Source organism: Myiozetetes cayanensis, unplaced genomic scaffold (genome assembly GCF_022539395.1).
Source record: "Myiozetetes cayanensis isolate MyiCay16 unplaced genomic scaffold, myiCay2020 scf5-8, whole genome shotgun sequence".
NCBI lineage: Eukaryota > Metazoa > Chordata > Aves > Passeriformes > Tyrannidae > Myiozetetes > Myiozetetes cayanensis.
The window spans coordinates 76,782,732-76,809,844 of NW_026087742.1; the positions used below are offsets into that span (position 1 = coordinate 76,782,732).

At 40.8% G+C, this 27,113-nt stretch overlaps 1 protein-coding gene across 1 annotated transcript in view; it reads left to right on the forward strand.

Moving 5' to 3' along the window:
* The first annotated feature begins 10,889 nt into the window (after positions 1–10,889).
* IPO5 (importin 5) overlaps positions 10,890–27,113 on the forward strand; it is a 41,891-nt gene continuing 25,667 nt past the window's right edge. The window contains exons 1-8 of the mRNA XM_050332700.1: positions 10,890–11,017; positions 15,460–15,540; positions 21,127–21,319; positions 21,825–21,927; positions 22,169–22,265; positions 23,319–23,423; positions 26,405–26,527; positions 26,614–26,734. Coding sequence (XP_050188657.1) covers positions 10,919–11,017; positions 15,460–15,540; positions 21,127–21,319; positions 21,825–21,927; positions 22,169–22,265; positions 23,319–23,423; positions 26,405–26,527; positions 26,614–26,734 — 922 coding nt within the window. The 5' untranslated portion in view covers positions 10,890–10,918. The remainder of the gene's footprint in view (positions 11,018–15,459; positions 15,541–21,126; positions 21,320–21,824; positions 21,928–22,168; positions 22,266–23,318; positions 23,424–26,404; positions 26,528–26,613; positions 26,735–27,113) is intronic.

Below are 27,113 nucleotides of genomic sequence, written 5' to 3' on the forward strand. Positions count from 1 at the left end.
TGTAGAGAGTGGTAGGGTCTCCCCTGAGCCTCCTTTTCTCCACACTAAACAATGTCAGGTCCCTCAGCTGCTCGTCATAGAACTTACTCTCTGGACTCTTCCCCAGTTCCATTGCCTTTCTCTGGACATGCTCCAGCACCTCCACGTCTTTCTTGTAGTGAGTGGCCCAGAACTGAAGACAGTGTTTGAAGTCTTGAGAACTTGAAGCACTCTCACCAGTGCAGAGTGCAGAGGAATAGTCACTTCCCTAATCCTGCTGGCCACACTATTTCTGATACAGGCCAGGATGCCGTTTGCCTTCTTGGCCACATGGACACATGGTTGGCTCATGTTCAGTTGACTATTGACAGGCACCTCTAGGTCATTTTCCACTGGGCAGCTTTCCAGCCACTCTGCCCTCAGCCTGTAGCGCTGTGTGGGCTTGTTGTGACTGAAGTGCAGGACCTGGCACTCGGCCTTACTGAACCTCATACCATCAGCCTCACCCATCGATCCAGCCTGTTCAGATCCCTCTGCAGAGCTTTCCTACCCTCCAGCAGATTGGCATTCCTGCTCAATTTAGTGTCATCTGCAAACTTACTGAGGATACACTCAATCCCCTCATCTAGACCATCAATAAAGATATTAAGTATTTTTACTGGCTTCAATACTGAGCCCTAGGGAACAACACTTGTGACTGGTCTCCAACCAGATGTAACTCCATTCACCACCACTTTCTGGGCCTGGCCATCCAGCCAGTTCTTCTGCCAGTTCCCTCAGCACCCTAGGATGGATACCACCTGGCCCTATAGAGCTGTGAATGTCTAAGTGGTTCAATAGTTCACTAACTACTTCCTCCTGGATTGCAGGAGGTCTAATCTGCTCCTGTCCCTGTCTACCAGCTTGGAGGCTTGTTGCCCTTTCTGTTAAAGACTGAAGCAAAGTTTTTAAGTACCTCAGGCTTTTCCCCATCCTTGGTTATAATGTTCTCTTCAGCATCCAATAAAGGATGGAGATTTTCCTTGGCCCAATTAGAATACATTTCTTCCCAAAAAGCATGCCTGATCCAACAATATACTGTTCAAATTCTGATATAGAATCATATAATGTTAACGGGTTGGAATGGACCTCAAAGATCATCCAGTCTCAACTCCCCTACACTTCCCACTAGACCAGGTTGCTTATCCACGTAATAGTCTCTTCTCCAGGCTGAACAGCCCTAACTTTCTCAGCCTATTTTTGCTGGGGAGGTGCTCCAGTTCTCTTGTCAACTTCGTGGCCTCTCTCTGAACTTGCTGCAACAGTTCCACGTTCTTCTTACCTTGGGGGCACCAGAACTGTACACAGTATTCCAGGTGGGATCTTACAAGAGCAGAGCAGAGGGAGAGAATCATCTCCTTTGAACTGCTGGCCATGCTCCTTTTGTTGCAGACCAGGATTTCGTTGCCTTTCTGATCTGAGAGTGCACACTGCCTGCTCATGTTTGGTTTTTCATCAACCATCGACCCCAAGTCTTCCTCTGCAGGGCTGCTCTCAATCACCTCTCCACATTATCTTTGGCATAAAAAGGATCACAGGCTCCAAATAAACAAATATAAGGGAACACAAGGAATGCAGATAACTGAATTACAAATACCTTGTGTAAGACTGAATTGATGAAAGACAGCTAGAGAAATGTAATGTTAGAAAGCTAAAAGAGACAAAAAGAAAAACAAAGGACTTTCTAGACTTCTAAGATAAGTTTGGTATTCAGGGCAATTAAAACCAAATTACTAAAACTAGATTAAACTGAAACTCTTTGGAGCTCAGTATATCTTGCAGGCTGTTCTCAGTCTCCATCCCTGTTTCAAAAATTCAAATCTTCTTTTAATTAAACAATTTGACCTTCATTCTTCCTAGGGAACAACTTTCAGTTTCTATGGGATAATGAAAAACAAGTGAGTGGAACCAGTGGCACTTCATACTCTATGTCTAACAGACCCCAGGAGCTACAGGCAAGAATGGAATTTAATAGCTGGAAGATGTCAGAATTATTTGAGATGACACAACTACGTAACTTATAAATGAGAAGCATGATATAAACTCAACTGGTACCTCGCTAGTTTTTAAATTTTATTGAACACTACAAGCTGGACTAAAATTTGCCATGTTTGTATCAACCACTTTTATTCTGATTTCAAGCAGTGCAGTTAGGCGTTTCCAAGAATAGGACTAAAGGACAGTATTTTTTTTCCCCACATCAACAAATTCCTACAAGCTTTTCTTTGAGACATGCCCGGTTGAAAGGTCTTGAAATTTGCACTAGGGAATTTTTTAATGACATAAACTGTCCCTGGAAAAAGTCATTTTAGCTTAGCACACTTTGAAAATATTATTCAACCTTCAAAAAAAGTCACAGTCATGCTGAATAGAGAATTGTTCTAACTTTTTCAAGAAAATTTCACCAAAATATTCATTAGAGTGAGAATGCTATGGGCCTGTTGAGCTGGATTTTTATTCTGCAGGAGCATATCTGAGCTGATTTTGCCCAGGGCAACAGTTGGAACTAATCTGTAGTTCCTGAAGAGTACGGAAAGACAGGTTCAAATACTCACTCATTGGAGAGCTAGGTCAGAGGGAAGATCATACCTTTGCAATGTTCTGTCTTAATCTTACATGATAGATTTTTTTTATTACATTTTTTTAAAATAATAGTTTTGAAATGTATATATTTAGGTTTACAAAGCTAAGCACTCAGAATTTGGAAATAAGTTTGGAAAATAAAATGAAGGTTTCATGTGCAAACACATTTCAGACCTTTTTCTATTACTGCAGTTACTTACATATGTGACCTTATATGATCAGGGAAGTTCAAGGAAAATTTTTCCGAAAAATAGCCATGGGATTTTTTTTCCCTGTAATTTAGCTCATGTGTAAAGATATGTAATAACTTCATATAACTCTCACTGTACATATAACTCTCATAAAACAGCATAATTAGTGTTTGTAGTATCTACCATGGTAATTGCTGATTATCACTTCTAGCTCTTCCTCTTAAATGCATCCTCCCAGTCTCCTAATTCTAGGTTGGAGCATTTCCTGTGATAAGCACATTCAGTTTTCATCAAAGGGAATGGAAATACCACATGCACAACTTGTAATCTGCACTTATGCTTGCTGCTTTCCTGTGATCACACAAGGTGACACTTGCATAGCAATGAGCATCTCTCCATGGATGAGCATGGAGAGCAACCCAAGAGAACACTGGTGGTATTGCCACACTATTCCTTTACCAAACCAAATCTGCTTTTCTGCCTGTCTTGTGTCCATATGCGCTACCATCTTCTTGCCAAAGATTAAGGCTGACTGATTGAATTTAATATCTTTTTTTATATGGATTATTTAACAATTTCTTTACAATGAGTCACATTTTCATGTTTTTCTTAATCTCTAATTAACACTGATCCTTTTAAATTTGCAATTAATATTTTCTTTAATCTGAAGATCTGAAAATGTTCTTTCAGAGGTGGGTTGAAACAGGTTAATCATAGGTAAGGTTTTATAAATGTGTCACAAATGCAATATATTATATGCAAAAAATTAACAAGTTATTTATGAGTTAAACACAGAATTAATGAAATTTGACATTCAACTCATGTTTTGGACACATCAGTCTTCATAATTTGGAAACACACTTCGTTATAATTATGCACTTACAGACTGTGCTTCTTTCCAATAAGTTTCCCAATTATAAGCCAATTTATATGCCAAATCAATTAATGTTCTAATGCACAAACAATTGCCAGTTTTATTTCTGCTGAAAGGTCTATTTTTCTACCAGTATAGTAAAATGGTTTGAATTGTGACTATTTAGCAGTATCTTTTCTACCACACATAGGGAGGCTGGAAGGAAAAATTAAGTTGTGCAACAGTAAGGCAGAATCAGTGCTGAAGGGAGCAGGAACTTCAGCTGAACCTTGAATTCTGGTAAAATGACCTAGATACAGCAGTAGTGCATTTCCACAGTGCTTTTCATGATTTTACATTATTTCTGAATAACAGCTGATGAAATGTCAAACCAGCCAAGAGCAAGGAGGCTGTTAAGTTACCATCCTGACAGCAGGCAGCTTTCAACTTTTTCATTAGGGAAAGCAAAATTTTTTATGGGAGCTTAGCAGGTATACAACAGTACCTTGTTCATTGCTTCAGAAAAAAATATGACTTTACTTTCATTCTGTGTGCTTGTAAAATATGCTATAAAATAAAAAGGTGATTGAGTAACTAATAGAAATTTCTGAAAAGGGTTGTGAATCTGCCTATTTCATCACAGCCTGGCAAGATGCTTGGAGCAGAGGGGCTTGCCAGAGAAATAAATATGTAATCAGACCTGCCAACATTCAGTCACTCAAAACTACATTCTTTCATACTTGAATTCCTTGTAATGTTGTCAAGTTTTTCCCTCTAGAGAAAAGAACATTTACCATGAATATTATGAGACACTGACAAAAATCTTACCGCTATTTATTCCCTGGGGACGCTGAATTTGTGATTCAGGAAATGGTGTTTCACCTAATAGCCCACACAGGGGCAATGTACTCATTCTGGAGTAATTCTGTTCACATCTTGCTTTTAAAAGCCATACTTCCTTTCCATGTCAGGAAAAGCATCCTGCACAGACCTGCATCTGAAGCATTAGCAGGGCCATTCAAGTATTTTCCTGTAATTTAGGCTAACACAGACAGGGTAAAAAAGTTTCTTTATCTTGTTCAAAGCCTCTGCTCAGATCAACTTGTCAGATAGATGTTTTTGATAAACTGCCCCAATAAAAGCAACTCAAGCAATCTACAAATCTTCAATAATAATTGAATTTTATAATATTAAATTCTATTTCATTCTAAGAAAGAAAGTCTATGAATAACCAATTTCTATTTCATTGTTGTGGTTCTTTTTGTACAAGCTAATCCCCTGTGCCTTTATCTTAGTCTCTTGGAAAGCAGCTACATCTCTCCCTACCTCTTGCTGTTATTGACTAAAACTTATTTTTTCATATTTTGTACATTTTTTAAATACAAACCCCATATTTTTTGCATTCTTCTCGGCCTCTGTCTTGTCAATACATCGAATCATGCCAGTCCTATGACCATTGGGTTTATAAGTGTCAGAAAGGGACCTCCTAAATTAACAAAATCACATAGTTTTGTCTTGAACTCAAAGGCCTACATTCATACAAACTACTATTTTTCCAGTGGGGTTTGCATGTGCAGCTTAGTGAAGTTCGGCAGGTGTAGAACTTGGTGTTGCTCAGACTGTTCAGTAAATTATCCACTTTTTCTTCTGATACAGCAGGCACAGCCCCAGTGTAGTGTTACCTGCAATACACACAAAACCCTTGTCTCCTGCTTCTTCCACTTTATCATTCTTCTGTAAAATGGGCAGAAGGAAAAGCCCTATTCAAGAAGTCACTTATCTCCCCAGGTTATCCCAACCCAGTACACTTTATTCTGCACTGTCTGGTGGTCCCTGATAAGGTTAGAGTGAACTCTTTTATCAGGTATACTTCGTCAGAAAATTCTCCCAGACATATACTTAAGTCCCTATGAGTTCTGCTTTCTGGGTGGACAAAGATTCCCTCAGTTCAATTGTCCCTATGAGTTCTGCATTCTGAGAGTAGCAAAATTCTCTCAGTTCAATGTCCTCTAAGGAGTATCTAACTTCAAAGAGTAAATCTGGTAGGAGGGAAGTCTGGGACACCTCTTTACAGCTCTACATGATGTCCAAAGCTTCTTTACAGATACAATAGCTTTTCAAGTCTGTAGTGTGTAGGATCTACTGCATAACCTGCATGAAGCTTTCCTGTTGTCCCAGTTTAAATGAGACAAGGGTCTTTTGCTGAGGATGGATTAGGAGAAAAAGACCCAAACTTCTCTTTCTAAGCAATTATAAATCCAAAATTAAGAGGCTCCGATTGAAGGAAAACAAATTATGGAAAAGGGAAAATAACAGCCCTTTATTAAAAGGTATGTGTGTATTAACAGGAACACGAAAAAAACAAGTAAAACAACCAGGCAATACTCCTATACCCGCCAATAATCCCCTTCAAGAACAAAACTGATAAACCGGCAAAAGGAAAATTAAACAGTTCAATTTCTTGCACCCTTTGGTGCAGTTCCAACCACAGTCAGCAGGGGGCGCCGTCGGGTCACTGGAGATGCAAAACTTGTAGTGTCCTGTACCATTCACCAGGTGGCGCTGTTGGGTCACTGGAGGTGCAGAACTTGTAGTGCCCTATTGTAGTCCCCAGGTGGCGCTGTTGGATCACTGGAGGAGCAGAACTTGTAATGTCCAGTGCCCGTCACCAGGCGGCGCTGTGAGATCCTTGGCTGCCACCAGGTGGGTTGGGGGAAGGGGAAAAAACAACATTCCCCAGGGTATATCGGAGAAAAAACAAAAAAAACCTCTATTCCCCTTCCCTTCCCACACTGGAAAAAAGGGGGGGGGGAAGAGGGAAGGAAAAAAAAACAGCAATAAACCAGAAAGTTCTCCCAATCTTCAGCTGGTTAGGATTAGCTTTAAGCAGGGCCTGCAGCCAGCAACAGCTGAGAAGAGAGCAGCAGCAAACTCCCCTCTGACAGGAAGAAAGAAGAAACCAGGCAGCTCTGCAGCTTGCAGCAGGTCCTGACCCCACCGGCACACACACCAGCCTCTCCTCCCCGCCTCCTTCCAGCCACACACTAGCCCCCCCGCCAAACTCCTCCCCCTTCGTTTTCAAGGAGACTAATCTCTCGGCCATTACTGGACCAGGTCAATTCTTTTGTTCACCTGAGTGGCCCATACACAGAGCACACACACGGCAGGGGGAAGGGAAAAAAAAATTCCTTGCTAAAATCGGAACTATGACACCTGTCTTTTCATATGGCTTAGTAACCATTTCAAACTTCTCATCCAAGAATCTGGGATCTTGTTAGTGGTTGATGGCAATTCTCCAGACTCCCAGTATGCTCACCAGCCTAGTACACCCCTCAGCTTGTGGCTAGATGTGGCTGTATCACCTCCATCAAGCCCAGCTCTGCCTTCCCAACACAGAAAGACGGTAAGAAGCTACAGGTCAGGGCTTCTTGGAGTAGAACTGAAAGAGCGGCATTTCTGTCAGCACTCTTTTTAGTTACAGGCATCCCAACCCCTCGCTTTGGGCACAGTAACTGACCACTCTACCCTTTCTGAACTCTGAGTTCAAGAAACAGATTTGCGGAAACAGTTGTCCACTACTGATGCTCATTACCAACGGAACTGTAATTCTTTGCCTCACCCCACATTTTGGTCAGAACAATTCTCAGGCTCTGAGTCCTCTTTGCAGACAGCTTGCTCTGCCAAGACAGCTTCCGACAGCCCCCGCTAGAAGACAGCTTCACACTGACATCAACTTACTCCATTCTGTTGACTTCTGCTGGAAATCTGCCTTGATGCATTTTTAACTCTACTCTGGCCTCTCAGGCTATCATGATGGCATTTTTTGTGATATATAGAATACATGGAATCCATATGGACCATTAGTGGGGACTTCAAACTTATGGTAGATCACCTCACATGGCAGAGCTGACATCTTAAGAACTGTGGACAAAGTTTGCCTGTAAGAATACTTAGTAAGTAATTTTGAATTTATTTTGCTCTATCTTCTTTTCTTTATCTTTCTTTACTCTACTTTCATCTCATTCTTTGCTTCTGAACACTGTAATACATACACACCAAACCCTTGCCTCTAAGTCAGCATCAGAAAGTATTTAACAAGAATATGAGATATCTTTCCTCACTTTATTTGTCATCCCACATCTCCTATTACTCTGGAAGAAACATTATAGTATTCCTCAGATATAATAAAATAGTTTTCCAGCTCTCCCTCTCTTTATAATCCATCTGTTTGAAGAGTTGTGAACTTTAATAGATATTCAACAAAGCTTCTGCTTTCTGAAGTTTTGAATTTTCAATTTCACAGTCTGTCCAAGTTTTAAATCATCAGTAAATTTTCTCTGGATAAACTACAGTTCAACAAACTCTTGGGTCTAAACAGTTTAGAAGAGATCAAGGTAGTCTTTCTTATTTCTGCTTTTTAATGAACATTTTCCTTTGTTTCAAAATCTGTGGAATAGTTTTTAGTACCTTGTCCTGTCTTTTTTTGTTTTAACTAGACTGCAGCAGTCAGGCAATATCCAGCAATACCAACATTGCTGCTGGCTGCTCTGTGGCTCTATCTATTTGAGCTATCCTCAGGTACTTGTTCCAACTATCTTTGATGCCAATACCTGCTTCTTCAACCTAGTTTCTGGCTGCTTCCCACATTTCAGCTTCAAATCAAGTGGGAATAATCACCTGACATGGCAGACTCTCTGATCACCTTGCATTACTGATAACTTTAATCACTTGGGACTCTTTCCAATATCCGAACTGCTTTTTACCTATGTGAAATTTTTATTCTGCTTTCACTGAACAGTCAGGATTTGAATTGGAACAGCACTGACTTTACCAGCAGATTCTTCTCAACTCAGTGCAGATGCTCCCTTCTATGCTTTGAATACCAGGGTGAAATGTATTCAAATGTATTCCTAGAGCATTACACTTCTGAGTGCACTGATCATTACACACACAGGAAGAGAAACACACACATGCACACACGTAGAGAGACACTCTCGTTTGGCTTGCTCTAATGAATTGCCTCAGGTTGTTCCTGCCTTCCCCTTCCAAGAGAGCTCTAACTGAATCTGATTTTCATCACTGGTACTCCAAAGATGATTTGGCAACTGTTTTTCAGGTCTTAGGCAAATGACCAATTTTATATGCTCAGCTGTTTCTCAAAGACAACAAAACGGGTTTTATATAACAACCCATTCCCTGTATCTACAGATGCAAAAACCAGTACAAGCAAGAAGACAATTTTCCATATCCTGTGGTTTACATTCTCTCCCCAACCCCAATCAGATATTGTATTCTTTAGATGACAATTCTACTACAGATTTATGGTGAAATCATCATTAAGGCAAGTTAAGATGAAAGCAAATACATTTATTTGTTTATGCCTGGAAAAGAGACAGCAATATTACTAAAGTTCATACAAAGCACAGATGATAAAAAGGCAGGAAAATTGTGCCTATTTCAAGATGACATCCAAAAAGCCCTCCAGAGACTGTGGCAAGCTGTAAACACCTAATTCAGACAGCTGAGTTCTGAGGACATTTATAGGAGTGCACTTCACACTAGAAAGCATGCTTAGTTTTATATTTCATCTTCACTTTTGGCCTTTCTGAGCTTGCAGTCAGCTTAAAATCATTCTCTAGCCCTGCCTTCAATTCTTTCTTGATTCAGTCAAGATGATGATAGATCTATCTATCTATCTATCTATCTATCTATCTATCTATCTATCTTTTCCCCACCAGCTTGCTGGCTTGACCTCCTTTTGCACTGGCACTCCCTGGGCACAGCCAAGCAGCAGTACAGGCGGTACCCAATCTGGCCAACAGTGCCCCACAGCTGCACCCCAAACAGCTGCCTGGCGCACCCTGGGACACAGAGCCCTCCACCAACAAGCGGGGCAATGCTCAAAGCCTCTCACCATGCATGGTAGGAATCTGTGACGTTCCCTATGATCACAGGGAACATTAATTATATTTTATTCAGTCAAGTAAAACCTTGACAGGTTGGAGCGATGGGCAGAGAGGAACCTTCTGAAATTCATGAAGGGCGAATGCAGGGTCCTGCACCTGGGATAGTATAACTCCATGCATCAGTATGGGCTGGGTGCTGACCTGCTGGAAAGCAGCTCTGTGGAGAAGGACCTGGAGGTCCTGGTGGACACCAAGCTGTCCATAAGCCAGCAGTGTGTCCTTGTGCCCAAGAAGGCCAGTGGTATCCTGGGGTGCATTAGGATGAGAAATACCAGCAAGTCAAGGGAGGTGATTTTGCCCGTCTACTCAGCCCTGGTGAGGCCACATTTGAAGTGTGATTTCAGCCCTGGGCTGCCCAGTGCAAGAGAGTCATGGAGCTCCTGGAGCCGGTCCAGCGCAGGGCAACAAAGATGATTAGAGTACTGGAGCATCTCTCTTATGAGGAAAGGCTGAGAGATCTGGGCCTGTTCAGCCTTGAGAAGAGATGATTGAGAGAGGATCTTATCAATGTCTATAAGTATCTGAAGGGAGGGTGTCAAGAGGATGGATCTAGGCTCTTCTGGGAGTTAGGATATGAGGCAATGGGCAGAAACTGATGCACAGGAAATTCCACCTAAAATGAGAAAGAACTTCGTCACTGTGCGGGTGACTGAACACTGGGAGAGACTGTCCAGAGAGGTTGTGGACTCTCCCACACTAGAGATATTTAAAAAGCATCTGGATGCAATCCTGTGCCATGTGCTCTGGGATGACCCTGCCTGGGCAGGGAGGTTGGACCAGGTGACCCGCTGTGGTCGCCTCCAACTCCTGTGATTCCGTGACCCAGCGATCCGCGGGGCGGGACAGCGGCACGCCGTCAGGGAGCGGCGGGAGGCGACGCCCCGCCATCTCCCGCGCTTTCTCTCCCCTCCCCCGCCCTGCCCCGGCCCCGCGTCCCGGCGCGACCCCTCCCTGCCCGCACCGCCCGACCGCGGCGCCGACCAATCCCGCTGAGCCTGCTGGGGACGCCCACCAATCAGAGCGCTCCGCCGCCTCTGCCTCCCGCCCCCGGCGCGGCGGCGCACCAATGAGACGCGGGGAGACAAGCCCCATTGGGGGCGGTTGATCGGCCGCTCCGCGCTGTCCGCCTCGCCCCGAGCCGCCGGGACGTCAAGGGGAGGCAGGGCCAATCGGGGGCGAGGCCCCGTGCGCCGCAGCCAATGGGAACGCGGCTGGCGTTGCGGCCCCGCCCCTCGTCCCCCCGCGGCGGCACAGCCGGTGCTCCCCCTTCCTCCCTCCCTCCCTCCCTCTCCTTCCCTCTCGCAGCAATGGCGGCGGTGGCGGTGGCCGTGGCGGAGCAGGAGCAGTTCTACGCCCTCCTCGGCAACCTGCTCAGCCCGGACAACGCGGTCCGCAAGCAGGCCGAGGTAACGGGGCCGCCGCGCCCGGGGCCGCCGAGCCGGCCTGTCAGAGCCGCCGGGCCGCGCCGGAGGGAGGGCGTGAGGGGGGCAGGGAGGCGCCGGGGTCGGCCGAGCCCCACGTGTGAGCAGCGGCGGCACCGGCTGCTGCCGGGGCGGCCCGGGCCTTGCGCCGGCCTGGGCGGCGGGGCCGGGCGATGGCGGCGGTTCTGCCCGGCGGGCGCGGGGGCCGCGCCGGCCCTTGGCCCCGAGAGGGCGCGAGGGGTCCCGTTACCCCCCCGCGCCCGCCCCGGCGCGGCCGGCGCCGCTCTCGCCCCTCGCCCGCCCTGTGTCCGCCCCGCCCCGGGGCCCGGGTAGGAGCCCCCCCGGCGTGCTGCGTGTCCCCATTGCCCACGGCTGGCTCCGCCCGAGCCGCCCGGCGTGACGGAGCGCGGCCCCGGCCCCGCCGCGCAGCGGGAGCCACAAGCCGGCGGTGGACTGGGGTGGGGGGGGGGCGGCACTCGGTGGCTTGGGAGCCGGAGGGGGATTTCCCGAAGGAGGTCAGAGCGGCTGCCTGGAGTGATGGAAGCGCTTCTGTGTGCGCTCCCGAGGCGCCCCTCTCAGGGGGTGCGAGCTCCCCCCGAGCTCCCCGGCAGGAGCGGGGCCGAGGTGCTCCGCTGTTGCCGCACAGTAATTGAGTTTTTTAACTTTTAGGAATGGGCCTGTGTGTATTCAAGTGTGTCGTCAACTAGAAGTATTTCACCCAAAAGAAGCGTTTTCAATATGCTGAGTTTCTCTTGTTATCAGCAAAAAAGTTTTCAGACGTGTTGTTTCAGCTGAAATTCTTTGTGGCGGCTAAGCCACGTTAATTCTTTCTCTCTCTGCCGTGCTTAAGGCTCCATTGTCAAGCCTGGTGGGGAATCTCTCCCGTTGAATTAAATACTAGCGTCTAGGTTTAGCATGAATTCCCGCTGCATGGCTGCACCGGGTCTTTTATCGCTCTCATCACTCCAGCGGTCAGCAGAGTTCACCGCATTGTTTGGTGAAGAATAAAAAGCATTATTCCTGATGCTGCAGTGAAAATTCCTCTAATATAAATCGGGAATGAGAAGGAGGGGGACATATGTTTTTAGAAAGCTAGTAAAGTTCAGTATTGATTATCACAAACACTTTCTACAGAGGCAGCAAGAACTGTTGTCACATTCCTGAACATAGAGCTACGATGTAAGCCATTCTCTGGGAGCTGAATTTTTTTGTCTTCTCAACTGGCTACATGTGACATAAGAATATTTCTAACAACTTTTTGAACTTTATTAGAATTGTAACAAAGCAAATTTATTTGGCAGCTGTGTCATAATGCCTATAAAATGGAATATTATTGGAAAAGAACTCTAAAACAGATTCTTACAACTTTGTCAGAAGCTTGCTTGGAACTGAGTTGGAGTGCTTTTTAGTCTTTGTAGATACATACACACTATGGTCAATTAGAATAAGAAACCTTAATTGTTGTGATAGATAACCAAGCTTTTCAGGTCTGCTAGTTTTCCATACAAATACAAGCGAGTAGTATAACCTTTTACTTATTTGACTGCACTGAACCTAGCATTGGTTTCTGCATTTTTTCAATGTGTGTTGCAAGTATTTTTATGGTTTAGGATCATTGAGAGTGAAAGAGTCCTTAGGATGCACTCTCCTCCTCAAAGCAGTGTCAGCTATCAGGTCAGTCCAGGTCATGCAGGGCTTTATCCCGCTGACTCTTGAAAACCTCTAAGAATGGAGACTACACAAACTCTTCGAGCTACCCACTCCTCTGCTTGACTGTCCTCATTAGAACAGAGATCTGAACCTCTTCCAATCTGAACCTCCTTTTTGCAATTTATGCCAGTTATCTCTTGTTCTTACACCATGCATGGCTGTGAAGAACCCCACGCAGTCTTCATGGTGGGTTAATGAACTTTTACCTAGAAACACAAATCTGTCCTTTTACAATGTAGCCAGATTGACTTTTTAAAGTTATCTGTTTGCTGAACTAAAATTTCTTTGGATAAAGGTATTGCATAGCCTTTAAAATACTTGCTTCCTAGAATCATGCAGTACTCATATTTGGTGCTAATCATCTGCATAGTCTGGTCAATTTTTTAAAGTGTACTTACTATAGGAAGGCAATATTGAGTAATTAAAGCATTCAAAGAACTGCAGCTAAATTGAACAGCAGGCTATCATTTGTATCAAATGAAAACTGGTGAGAATGGGAAATATATAGACAGAGGAGAGAAGGAGAGAGACTTGGGTTATTTCTGATAGGTCTGGTCATTGAAATGATGATGAGGGGTGTTCTGTTGAAAACTAGACTTGATGGAGATGTAGAGTCACATGCTGTCTGGGAGGATTATAGTAAAAGCTGTAAAAAGAGAAGGATGGGGAGGAAGGTCTGATCACCGAAAACTTAATTTATATGTATGGATCTAAATGATTCTTTCCATCAAGTCTGCTCTTGTGAGACCCCACCTGAGTACTGTGTCCAGCTCTGTGGCCACCAACATAAGAAGGGCAAGAACCTGATGGAGTGAGTCCAGAGGAGGGCCAAGATGACTGGAGGGCTGGAGAACCTCTCCTATGAAGTCAGGCTGAGAGAGTTGGGGTTGTTCAACTGGAGAAGAGAAGGCTAAGGGGAGACCTTAAATTGTAGCACATTCCAGTACCTAAAGGAGGCCTGCAGGAGAGTTGGAGAGGGACATTTCACAAGGACATGTAGTGATAGGACAAGGGGTGATGGCTTAAAACTGAAAGAGGACAGGCTTAGATTAAATATTAAGAATAAATTCTTTACTTAGGAGGGTAGTGCGACATTGGAACAGGTTGCCCAGAGAAGCTATCGATGCCTCATCCTTGCAAGTGTTCAAGGCCAGGCTGAATGGGATTTTGAGCAATCTGGTCTAGTGGAAGGTATCCCTGCCCATTGCAGTGGAGTTGGAACTAGATGATCTTTAAGGACCCTTCCAACCCAAATCATTCTGTGATTCTGTGCATGTGCTAGTGTGCTCATAACTTAATCTGACTGGTTTGCTGAAACCTGGTTTGTTCATTTTGCCATCTGTCTTGTAATGTTGTCTGTTACTATCAAAACCTCTTTTTCTTATTTGTTTTTATCTCTTCTGATAGAGAAACTTCTATTTACTTTGTTTTGGTAATTTTGTGCTTGTTCGTAAACTGTGTTTCTCAGGCTGGGGGGAACATGAGTAATGAGCGTAGATAATAGATATTTGTTTGCATGTATTTTGAAAGTTCATCGTGCTGTGTGAGAAATCTGTACCTCTCTATAAGGTAGCTGAGGAACTAATTGTGAACTAGAAGAATACAATGAAGATGTAGCAGGATCCAGGTACACAGTTAGGGTGTAGGCAAGGCTGGTAGTTAGATGGGTAGTAGAGCCAGCAAAGAAGTCTTCCACCAGCCCACAAGGAAATTTCTGTGTTTGGCTGTAAGTTCCTCTTGCCCCTTTGCTTTAGCATCCTGTGAATCCAGTTTACTGAACTGGCAGTTATACCAGTGAACAATTGCATAGGTTGGTGCCATTTTTACTGAGTTTAAACAACTCAAAATAGAATTTCATGATTATCAAAATTGACATGAGGGAGTCCACTCTTACAGTGCTTCAGCTGTCCATAAAAGCATAAGGTCTGTGCTGGGTGAGTAGAGTTCCTTCATGTTTCTGTATTAGTTTATATTTGTAGATAATAGTGCAATATGAATATATACATTCATGGAAGCAGTTAACCTGAGAAGGCTTTCTGTTCTGACCCTAAACCTCATTTAATTTTGCAGTCTCCATGAAAGGATTAGATTAAATGCAGGGATTCATTGGGGATTCAGTCTCATTGACTGTGAGTGTATATTGGCAACTAGAGAGAATGTGAAATGAGGATGGACTCTGTGAACAAGGCCTACTAAGAAGCAGGTACAGAAATGGGAGGAAGATGATGTCTAATATTAAATGTGTGATAGCTAAACTACTTTATTGAAAATAGCAGATATGCTCTCAAGGTGCGTAAGTTTGCTAGAGTATTGGAAGGATCTGCTGCAGTGTCAGACACAGGAAGTAGGCAGGCAGAGAACTGATTGAAATGAACCTGAGCTTTGCGTAGTAGGCTCCTGGAGTTCAGGATTGGATAATGAATATTTCTAGGAGTTAGTTCTGGTTTTGTATTTTGTAACTCACTGCATAAGTGGCCAGTCATGTATATGTAGATCATTCCAATATGGCAGGTCTTACTAGGTAACTAAGATTTTACTCATTATCTTAAAACAGGTCATAAATTTTTATTTTGATAGGTTTAAAATTTTTTTGCCTTTTTTTTTTTATAAATTGGATGAATACTCATGTTGTTTTAAAAGGGAAGTCAGTTCATATTAATGTTTAATACATGCTTTCTAGTACATGTTTGTAATAAGCTGCATCCCTTTTTATGCAGGAGACCTATGAGAATATTCCGGGCCCATCAAAGATCACTTATCTCCTGCAAGCAATCAGGAACAATGCTACTCCTGAAGAGGTATGTCTCAATAACCTTTATTTCTGCAGATTTTCAAAGGAACTTTGAGAAAGAAGGAAGAAATCGGTGTTGGTCATTTTGGGATAAATGAGCAAGTTTGCTATTAACTGAAGCCTCTTAATTTACTGCACATTTGTGGAGGGATCACTTATCTTCTTTGTTGCATGTCCAGTCCACTAGCTGAGACTTTTTGATGTAGGATATTTAGTTTCAAAAAAACCAGTTTTTCATATGCAACTGCTTACATTTGCATTGTTTTCTGTTGTTTTGCTTAATGAATGGCTTCTTTCCTTAAAATGTGTAACTAATATGTGACTGTTACTGTGATATTTTTCAAGTTACAGTTGAGAAGTGCTTTCTGTTTTGGGATCCTGTGTCTAAACATGTTAAACTTCTGTGTCATCTGAAACTTCTAATGCTTCTTAAATTGGAATTGGGGGAAGATAGGGTTACAGGTGTATTGCATGTTTTATGGATGGCTTTTGCATTTTGTCCTGTGAGGGGAGAATATACTCATTAAGTCATCTAGCAGTATTATACAATGAGTGGAGAGCAGTCTAAGCACTATATAAATTTTATCCCTGGGTCTACAATAAAGGTACCTTTTACTTATTCCCTAATTTTATAAAGGCTCTCAACTTTACCAGTTGAGAGTTACAGTACTTGCTGGTAAAACTGTTATTCACTTGGATATGCAGAGTGAAGAACTCCTAAGCTTTCAAGATAGTACAAATTTCAGAGCCACTTTAAAGTAAAAACATTTGACTTTTTTTGATTTCAGTTTGAAGTTTTACTGAACATTGTAAGGATGTAGCATGTAGAGTTTCTGAACAATATTACTAAGAACATAAGTGTGCTGTTTCTCTATGGATAATGATTTCTTCTGGTATATTGTATTCAGTTTAGAGATAGGTGCCATTTGTGCTTTTTAATGCAAAGAAAGTATCACCTTACCCATACTGATGTTTATCTACCAAGTGTTCTTCCAACAGAATCCTTCAATATTATACTAGCAATCAGTTGCATAAGAGGTATCTGATTTTCCCTCCTGCCTCTCTGAGATGTTTCATATGATAGAAAACTGTAGAGCAGTGTCTCCTGGATTTAAATTTGTCATGGGAAAAATAACTGCTGCTCCTTTTGCCTCACAGTAATATCATATGTAATAATCAGATAATGCTATGCCATAGAAGTCATAGCTGCATTGTACATACTGCTGTTTTGCACACATTTGTCAAGTCTGAGTGGACTACTACAAAGTTGTGCTTGTGTAAATAAATACTTGCTCCATTTGTTTGCTGATTTCATTCCCTTTATATCAGCTAAGGAAATATCCCAGTGTAAAACTTGTTAAGAATCTTGCCAGTGACTTGGATTCCAGCTTACAAAGTGCAAAGAAACTTTTCACCTGTAGAAGTTACTCTAATTAAAGACGTCAGAGGCGAATGTTGTAAAATAACATGACATTTAGCTCCACCAATACATAAATCAAAAAAAGGTTTAAATGTTAGCTCTTAAGTAAATGTTAGGTGCTGTACTCAAAACATCGTGATTAATAAAACCTACAAACAACCTCTCTGTCCTATAAATCGAAGTACTTACTAGCATAGTTAGATCCTAAGTGAAGTAATCCCCTATGCTTGATGTAAACATTGCATATAAACATGCTGGGAAACATTCTGTGCTGGTATTTTGTTTCCTCATATGTTTTATATAGGTCCAGATGTTCAGTAGAATATTGGACGTCACCAGTGAATAGAGCTTTGGGCATGGTATGTGTTCTCTGAGCACATTGAATGTATCAGCACCACTTAACACAGGATGCTGGAAGGAGCTTTAGAACTTTAAAAATTCCTTGTCCAGGCGATGTGAAAGCTGGGTTCACATCCCTCTTCATCTTGAAGCCTCTGTATTGCTTTATCTCCTCCTGTGAAAACTAGGCTTAAGGAAATACTCCGTCCTGTTTGCATGAGTTGGATGCCTGTGTTGTAGAGAATACAAGATTCGTAAGACAGCAGTTGGGAGAATCCTTGCTCTGCAAACTGTTAGCTTTGGCATTTAAATGGAGAAACGGATGCAGATCGTACTCCCAGGACCCCTTGCATTTGACCATTAAGCTAGATTAGGAATAACACTTTAACTGTGTAACAGGTTTTCTCCTAATCAGAGGCTGTTCCTTTGCAGTTTTGATTTACCGCATAAATCTTAGAGAGGAGCAGAGGTTCTACATTTTTTCCTGCATTTGTTTTCTTGGTTAAGTCTAGGTTGGCAGGTTTTGTGTCCTAATTTACAGATGACTGACAGAATAACAAATGCTCTGTTAAACTGTTTCTGCTGTACTCCTCCTAGAGGGCTTTGACCTCTCCCTTCCCCCTCCCCGTATTGTCATATGAAGGGATGTGTTTCTTAGTTTGAAAACTGCTGCTGTGGACAGAGTTCTGTTCAGGGTTTGCAGGGGAGGATGGCAGTCCAAGGATGCACCACGGTTCTGCCTTTGAGTTGTCTGTGGACCTGAGGCACTCTGTGCTTTGAATTCCATGAGTCTAGATCTCTGAATGAGATCGTGCAAGTCCGTCTTTGTACTGTGTCCTAAGTATTGTTTACTTCTGTTTGTGCATGTTTTCTTCCTTGAGGACTTAAAAGGAACAGTGAAACACAAAAGTAAGAATCACTGTGACGGTGCTACACAAGATGGTCAGTCTTCTTCTTACAAAATATGTAGAATTACCTGGACACTTTGAATACTAGTGGAGAGCATGGTATTCCAGATGGCTGTTAATAATTCTTCTGCTGCCTTGCTCAACAAGTTAGTTTTCTTCTTGTGCCTTGGTTCCATCATTCATAAAATCCTAAAACATTTTTAAAGCCTTGTAAATTCTACGATAGGAAGTGGTATGTTGAAGTTTGAGTATTATGACTACTTTTTATATTAATAATTTTGGCATTTCAATTGTATGTGAGCATGTCAGTAATTTAGACATGCAGAAGAATCTAATGGTAGGAAAAAAAATCTGCTCTTTTTATGCTTCATTAGTAGCTGTGAGTTCTTCTTTGCATATGTGCACTTTATGTTGTTCCTTTTCTCATTAAAAGCTATAGCCACTAAATAGCAGGATTCTAAAATGCTTGTTTGGGTACATGTCTTGTAATGCTTAAACCTAAAAGAACCTTTGGTGTGTGTGAAAAATACATATTTTCATTCTTTAAGAAGAAGAAACAGCCCCAGAGCTGCCGTTAATCCAGCCATCTTTGTCATAATTAAATTGACAATTATAGTTTTCATATATAAGTGAATATCTGCTGGGGAACACATGCCATTTATTTATTATTAGAAGCCAATTGCTCATTTGTTACTCTGTCAAACATCTGAATTTGCTTTAGGGATTTGGGGATTTTTTTTTCCTAAGCTAGGGATGCCTCACTAGTAACTAACCAGGAGGTAATTCATGTAGTCCTGATCATGTGTCTTTCTGAATGCCTTGTTACTTGTGTTTTCACTTTGCAATCAGTCTGTGTTTATCAATCTAATATTATAAGTTCTTCAGAGTTGGAAATTCTTATCTTTGTTTTCATAAAGCATGTCTCAGGCTCTATTCCCTGTCTAGCCACTATTGCTACTTCAGGGAAGAAATTGATACAATGTGATTTCAGTCATTATCAGATGTTAGGGAATACGCACTGAAACAGGATGCCTTGAGTAAGGAGAGTCATTACACCAGAGTTTGTGCCTTGTTTAGTCCCAATAAACCTGCTCTCTAGTCCAGGTGTTTCCTATATAAGTTTACCATCCTAATGAGGAAAAATTTTAATCTTTGCCAATGCAGGTGCTCCTAGGGATAGGAGAAGGAAAGATACTACTATATTGTGGTACCATTGATGTTTTTGGACACATTGTTAGTGAAATTCCCAGAGGCAGTGTGGAAAGAATCTCCTTCCTCATGTTCCCTATGTGACAGCCTATTGCTGAAGAGTCTTGGCTTATGGTGGGAGCTACAGCACAGGTGGGCACTGTGACTGTTCACCTGCTGACTTCCTTAGATTACTAGGGAAGCTTTAATCCTACATATGTGGTGGCTTTAGTCCACACTGGAGCTGTAAAGGAGATAAGGAATGATCTAGAGTTGGGTTCAATTCTAGTCCTTCTTTCTGCTAGCTATAGAAGCACTTTGTGTGCACTACTCTTTAACTGTATAGAAGGGAGCTGGGTAGGTTGGAAAAAGATACAGTAAGTCTGCAGACTGCAGATCATAAGAATAGTATCTTCGATGATTTTCTAGTAATACCTGATTTTTACAGGGTATGTTAGAAGTTGAGATTTTGCAGAGGTTTGTGTTTCTTTTCTACAGGTTATGCTGTAGCAATGTAGTTGAGAGATCTTCTGGAAACTGAACTTGATTACTTCTGCTGCTCATTAAACACTTTTGAATTCCAAAGACTGTTATCAGTGAAATTGTTTTTCATTCAAGTGTGTATTAAGTAAGAATATCTTGGCAAAAAAATTGAGTGCATGTTGCATTGGATTATTTTTTGTGAGGATTTAACACATATAAGGTTTATGTTAAACTTTAGAAGTTTGGGAGGTGATTTTTAATTACTATTTGTCCTTGTTGAAACACTGGATGGTGAACATTCTATTTATTAAGTTACTCAAAGAGCTTCATGTGTCTTTTTTGCCTTCACTGCAAGTGTTGCTGTATTAATTTTGAATTACTGAGCCATGTTTTTTGCTTCTTGTAGTTCTTGTAAATTGCAAATAAATACAGATATGTAAATGATACTGTTGTAGAATTGCTGTATGCATGCAAGAAACATAAATTGTAATATGTGGTACTGTGGTTCCTATGCTTACGTTCAAGTTTAAAGAAAAAAGTTTCATCATAGGCCTGCAAAATGCTAAAAACTTTGTTTTGTTTTCTGTTTGGTTTTTTGTGGGGGGGTGGTTTCGGAGCATCACAGAATATGCTAAGTTGGAAGGGACCCACAAGGATCATTGAGTCCAACTTTTAACATTGCACAGGACCATTCCCAGGAATCACACCATGTGACTGAGAGTTGTTGTTCAGAGCAGAGTTTTATTTGCCAAATTATAACTGAATTTTTGTTCCTGAATCTTTAGCTCAGTTGTTTGAGAAAGTGAAGGAGGGTTTACAGGTTAATTATCTGACAGTTGTCCCAGTAAGTCATTTGTTAATCCAAAAAAAACCTGTCTGGATTATAATGATCTCAGTAGGCCGTTTAAAATAGAAAGAATACATGCTTTAAAGATCTTTCAGTAATACAGCTAAGTCCTTACCTTGCCACAAAATATGCATCAGTTCAGCTATACAAAAAAGCTGAATACCTCAGTACTATGATTATTTATTTGAAGAGCTGTAATTGTTAGAAACATGGTTGTAAGCTGATGTTTCTTTACTATGTTTTTTCTTACTATCATATTTGTCATCTGTTGCTTGAGAGGTATTCCATTTACCAAATAAATCTACATAGTGAACACATCATTTGGAAGCATGATGTCAGTTGTCTGTCCTTGTAAGAGCATGATTATCATATCAAAACACTTTAACATACACACTTCTCATTCAATAGGCTCGGCAGATGGCAGCTGTCCTTCTGCGCCGCCTGTTGTCATCTGCATTTGAAGAAGTTTATCCAGCTCTGTCACCTGAGGATCAGACATCAGTCAAAAGTGAATTGCTGCTCTTTATCCAGATAGAAGTGCAGTCCACTATGAGAAAAAAAATATGTGACATAGTCGCTGAATTGGCCAGGAATTTAATAGGTACTTTATTTATTTAAGTGGCAAAATGCTTATGTATTGATAGTAGTTGTAATTGTGTCTCTTGTCCTCTAGTCTTGTGTGGGCATTTGCGCATGATTTGTTAACTGATTTCATGATTTCTAATAAAATCTGGTATTTGATCACATTATCTTTAATCAAATAAATATACAGTTCTTCAACTCTGCTTTTTAAATTACTTGAGTTTAGATGAGATTGTATTAAGGTTTATAAATCAAATTGTATGTAAATTGTCTTAAATATTATGCTGAATATCTGCATCCGTTTCTTTTTTTAAGTGCTGTTCTATAACAGTAAATGGAGATAATCTGTCCTGGAGTACTTTTAGATTAAACATTTCAACCATATTTTACCCTGTGACTTGGGCACATCTTCAGATCAGGTTTTTTTAAATGAATTTCAGTAACTATGGCTGGCTTTCATGCACAGTTGTGATCTCAACACTTTAAAGTTTGCTTATCCTAAAACTTTGCTGTGTTTAATGTAGATGAAGATGGCAACAACCAGTGGCCAGAAGTTTTGAAATTCCTATTTGATTCTGTCAGCTCTCAGAATGTGGGACTGCGTGAGGCTGCTCTACATATTTTCTGGTAAGCTTTCCTATGTCGCTACATTTCTACAGGGTAGCCAGATCATGTCTGAAAATGTAAGAAAAACTGTCACAACTTAATTAATAAGCAATCATATTTTTTCATTTATACTGTCATATGTGGTTTACTTAACTCTTATATGTACAGTTACAATCTGTAGCTTAAATAATGGATAAGTTTAAAATAGTAGTTAAGGTTAAACTTGTGTGATATTTTAATAAGGTTTTGGTCTTATCCTCAGGAATTTTCCTGGGATTTTTGGGAATCAGCAGCAACACTATTTGGAGGTCATTAAGAGAATGCTGGTTCAGTGTATGCAAGATCAGGAGCACCCATCAGTAAGACCTTTATGTTCTTTTGGGTTTTTGATATGTTTTGAGCATAGAAACTCAGGCAAGTAGTCTCAAACATAAAGGTTAAACCATAGATTTCAACCAGAGAGTTACATTACCTGGAACTGATGTGCTTATGGAGTTTTGACTATGCTTACTGTGAAACAGAAGGTTCAAACCATTTCGTGGTCTGCTGACTAAACTTGACTGACTGGCTCATACATGTGTTGCATAGGCCCAGACTCTTCCCTTGCTGTTGTGCTTGGAGAAAGCCAGTAGTGGCCCAAAACAGAGCTGGGGTTTTAGCTAACCACATTGAGGAGTCAGAAATTCCTTGTTAAAGTTTCTTTCTGGAGCTCGTGTTTAACAGTATAAGTCTGTAGTGTCTCCACATGTAGCATCTGTACACGGTATGTCTGAAAACTCTGAATACACAACAGCTCCTCGAACTGTTTTTGCATGTTTTGCTACAAGGGCATGTTAGCAAGCCTTGCTTTTCTGGAAGGCTTCAGATTTATTGATTTGTGCAAAGAATTGTACTCTGAAAATGTTTCTCTTGTTCTGGAAAATGCTGGGCGAGGATAGGAAACCCTGCTGTGGTATATGGGTTCAGTTTGCTGCTCCCCCTTGGATTACTTTTTCTGACCTTTGAAAGTCAACTCAGTAACATTTTCTAAAGTACCACAAGTCATGCCTTTAAAAAAGCATGTCTTAAATCCTTAGATCACACTTCTTGAAAAATGCGACTGTGACACTTGCAAGCACATTTGAAGTTGGGGTGGAAGTTGAACAATAGGGGTTTTTTCTCTTTCATAGAACAAAAACCTCCAAAAAAAACTAGGAAATACTTGCCACCTCCTGATAAACTTTTTGTATCATAGATGCCGAAGGGCTTCATTGTTGCTTTATCTTAATTTGAAGATGTAAGATACCATGTTAGAAACTAATAACTAAACTGTTAGGAAATTGTAGTCTCATAATAGGCCTAATGTTAAAAGAAAACAAAAGCATGTTTCATTACCAGTTTTTCACATTTCTTTCTCTAATCCTGTCTTCTAGATCAAGACTCTGTCTGCTAGAGCTGCAGCTGCTTTTGTTCTTGCTAATGAGCACAATGCTCCCCTTCTTAAACATTTTGCAGACTTACTACCTGGAATCTTGCAGGTAAGAAACCAAACAAGTAACAGTGTGCCGTTACTGTCTATATATTGATTGTATCCAAATGGAAATTATTGGTCAGCAAATTTGCTTAGCATGTTAATTTTTGTTGAGACCTGGATTAACTGTGTCTCTGTTAACCAGACATCAGTCACCAGCAAAATACAGTGGAGACTAATAACAGATTTTGCAAACACAAGATAATTGATAGCGTTTTAAGGAAAATAGTTCAATGCCGATTAACTTATGCAGTGTTACCTTGGATGAATGAGTTAAAATTATTTGTAAGGTATTCTAAATCAAAATGATACAGCTTTTAAGTTAACCGTGATACTGAAATATAGTTAAAATATGGGCTACCCTAAGACTTCAGATAATCAATAACTGGGGAATTCACGGACCCATGATAGCTTGTATCTCTTCACTTTGGAGGAAAGCTTAGAATTCTGAGCACAGGTTCTGAGAACAACAGTCTTTACAGGTAGTCTTTATTGTTTTTGATAAGTTAGGAAATTACAAACAAAATGCCCTTTTAAACTTCATATAATTTCTGAGGCTGAATTAGATGTCTTGGATGGATGAATCTGAGCAAAAGTTGAAATTCTAATAAAAGGTTGTTTTGAGGGGAAGCCTATTGTAAATCAAATCAGAGACAGAAATGGTTTGAGCTCTGAAGGATGACAAATTAGGCTAAAATTAGGTTAAAGACTGACTCTGCTACAGTCAGAACAGCAGGTTCCTGTTGACAGTGTGAGCTATAAACTTTCTATGTGCTTCGTGGCAAGCTGAACAAAAATTGTGCCAAAGTTACTGGCAGCTGCAACTGATGTAATTCTGCTTGATCTTAAGTGGAAACTGAGGGTTATTTATTTAAATCAACTGAACTTGAAAATGATCTGTAGTGTGTATAAGATAAATGTTTTTATATTGAGGTCACTATCAGGTGGTTAGTCCCTATCTGTGACTTTGTCAATAGCAATTGTGTTGTTTAAAAGTTGAAACTGGCTGAGAGGACCTTGGCTACATAGAACTGTACGAATGAGAGTGAGGCAGGATTTGGGGTCAGCATGCCATTTGCCTTGATGTTTAGCAATTAAATGGTATGCTGTTTTTAGACTTCAGACTAATAGTCCACTTTGTATGATATATCTTTCAATGCTGCTATTTTAGACTGTAAAACCACATGCACTTGGCTTGCATTTTCAAGCTTTGTTTTACAAATACAGAGCGCGGAGCTATGCTATGAAATCTGTCTTTTTAAAGCACATACTGCAAGAAGTACTAGATTTTCTGGCTGTGGTAACATAAGATGGATATGAAGATCTGAGTCTATAAATAGGAGATGGGATGTGTTAGGATAGTGGTGAGTGACCTTTGGAGACAGTCGGATGCTTTTTCTGTTGCTGTTGAAGTTCATTTTGTTGAAACACTAGCGTAGTAAAAAACCTAAAAATAGAATTCTGACTTAGCAAATCAGTCCTTTCAGTACCAGAGCTCTAATGGTTATGCCGGAAGTTGAACTTGAAGAACTAAGTTGAAGTTTTTATCCAAGGGCTTAATTTTGCAGTGGAGGTGAAAGCAGATAGAACTTAACTGACACTGTGTTTGTTGTTGTTTGATACTGCAGAGAAGTGCCTCTGCCTTTTTGGGCTCATTATGCACTTCAAACTTCTTTCTTCAGAAACTTTGACTTAACTTCAAAAAACTGTCAGAGTTGCAGTGGGTATAAAATATAGTTTTACAGAAACTTACAGTAAATATTACATTATTCTTTACCAGAATCAGGATGAGTGGTAACTATTAGCCCAAAAGGCCTTAACCATGAAATGTTTTTTCTTTCAGAACTTTTCTGATACTAGAAGATACTGCTTCTGTGTTGAAAGTGTGGACTGGTTAAGTGGAATTATAAAAAATGTTGGATTCTAGACTTAAGTATTAAAAAACACCTAACTATTCACTTCAAAAAATGCTTCTATGTTAGGAAGACATCAAATACTTTCCTAAATTACTTTTCAGAGTGTGGCTATAAGTTAGGGAAGACAGTTGCAAAAAACTTGATTTCTTTTTCTCTTTGCTGTGTCCTGTGACAGAAGGCTGAAAGGTCTTTTATTTAGTGGCTCTCCAGAGATATCTGGAAAAAACCCTATTTAATCTTGATATTCCTGCTGTTTGTAGGTATAGATAGGCTATTAAAAGCTCTTCTCATGTAACAGGGAAAAGAGGAGTTAGACTCATTTTCCTTCTTTTGGGCAGAGTTACCTTATTTTAAATGGACTTTGAAGTTCTTGTCAAAACAGTGCTTTTGCATGTTGGCATCTCTGATGTGTGACGCTGATTCTTTCTGAGTGTCTGCACTGTTAGATTTGAACATTGTGAGCCATAACTTACTTCTGTAAAACCTGTAGTTTTGGACACTGCATAGTATTTCATTCTTAAAGATTTATTCACACAGGCCACCACAGCAGGGCCTGACTCTAGGATCCTGCTGAAAATGCAAAATCTGAGTGAAGGCTTCCAATTAATTAGTCTTTTATTAGTTCTCAGGTTAAAGCTCAAGCTGTGATGCCTCCATATAGGGACCTCTACCCCAATTCACGCCTCTCAATTATACCTGTACCACACATCACCCAATCCCCAGCCACTTCTGGTTGGTGCTCTCTTGATTTCTTACTGGTTTTCATTGTTCCTGGGCTGACTTTCTTCTGAAGTTACTTCATTCTCTTGGAATTGTCTCCTTGGTCCTTATCTTCTTCATTCTGCTTGTATCTGGTGGAATCAACTAGTTCTTTGTTAGCAGCATTAGTTTCATCATAAAGTTTGCTCTCATCAGTTTTTGTTCTCTAAGGCTTCAGTTACTTAGCTACTGATGTTAAATGACTGTTCAGAGAGACAAGAGTACAATTAATCAGATTCCTTTTATAACACTGGTCCTATTCATAGTGTTGTTTGTTTTTATTTAATCTTATCTTCATCTTATCTTTTTATAGGCTCTAAATGATTCCTGCTACCAAAACGATGATTCTGTTTTGAAATCCCTTGTAGAAATTGCAGATTCTGTTCCTAAGTATTTACGACCGCATTTAGAAGCTACGTTGCAACTAACTCTGAAGGTAAAGCTAGGAATATTTTTTAAAAATCACTTTTTCCACCCCAAAACTTTTTATCTAACTGTTTGCTCTAATCTTCTGGGTTGTAGTTGTGTGCAGATACCAGTCTCAGTAACATGCAGCGTCAGTTGGCTCTTGAAGTAATTGTGGCCTTGTCAGAAACTGCTGCTGCTATGCTGAGGAGGCATACAAATATTATTGCACAAGCCAGTAAGTATTTTACTTTTTTTTTTTAATAGTTGTCTTTCACAGTATTAAATCGCCACGACAGGTGGTCAGTGGCAGAACCATGTCTGAGAGTTTGCTAGTGCTGATAACTTAAGAAAACTCAATTCAGTGTCACCCAATGGAGAAAACCCCTTCCTGTTATGACCCTTCATAAATTAATCTTATGGTTGCTTATGCAACACCAAAAATTTGAATAAAAATACAGCAGACTCTTATTAGATATTTCCAAGGAAAATACTACTTTCATGCTGGATTTGGAGATTTTTACTGTAAAAAAAAAAAAGTTGATGCATTTAGTGCTGAAGTTCTACGTTTGAAGTTTGGTATGTAGGCCAGATACTCTGTGATGTTGGTAGCTGAA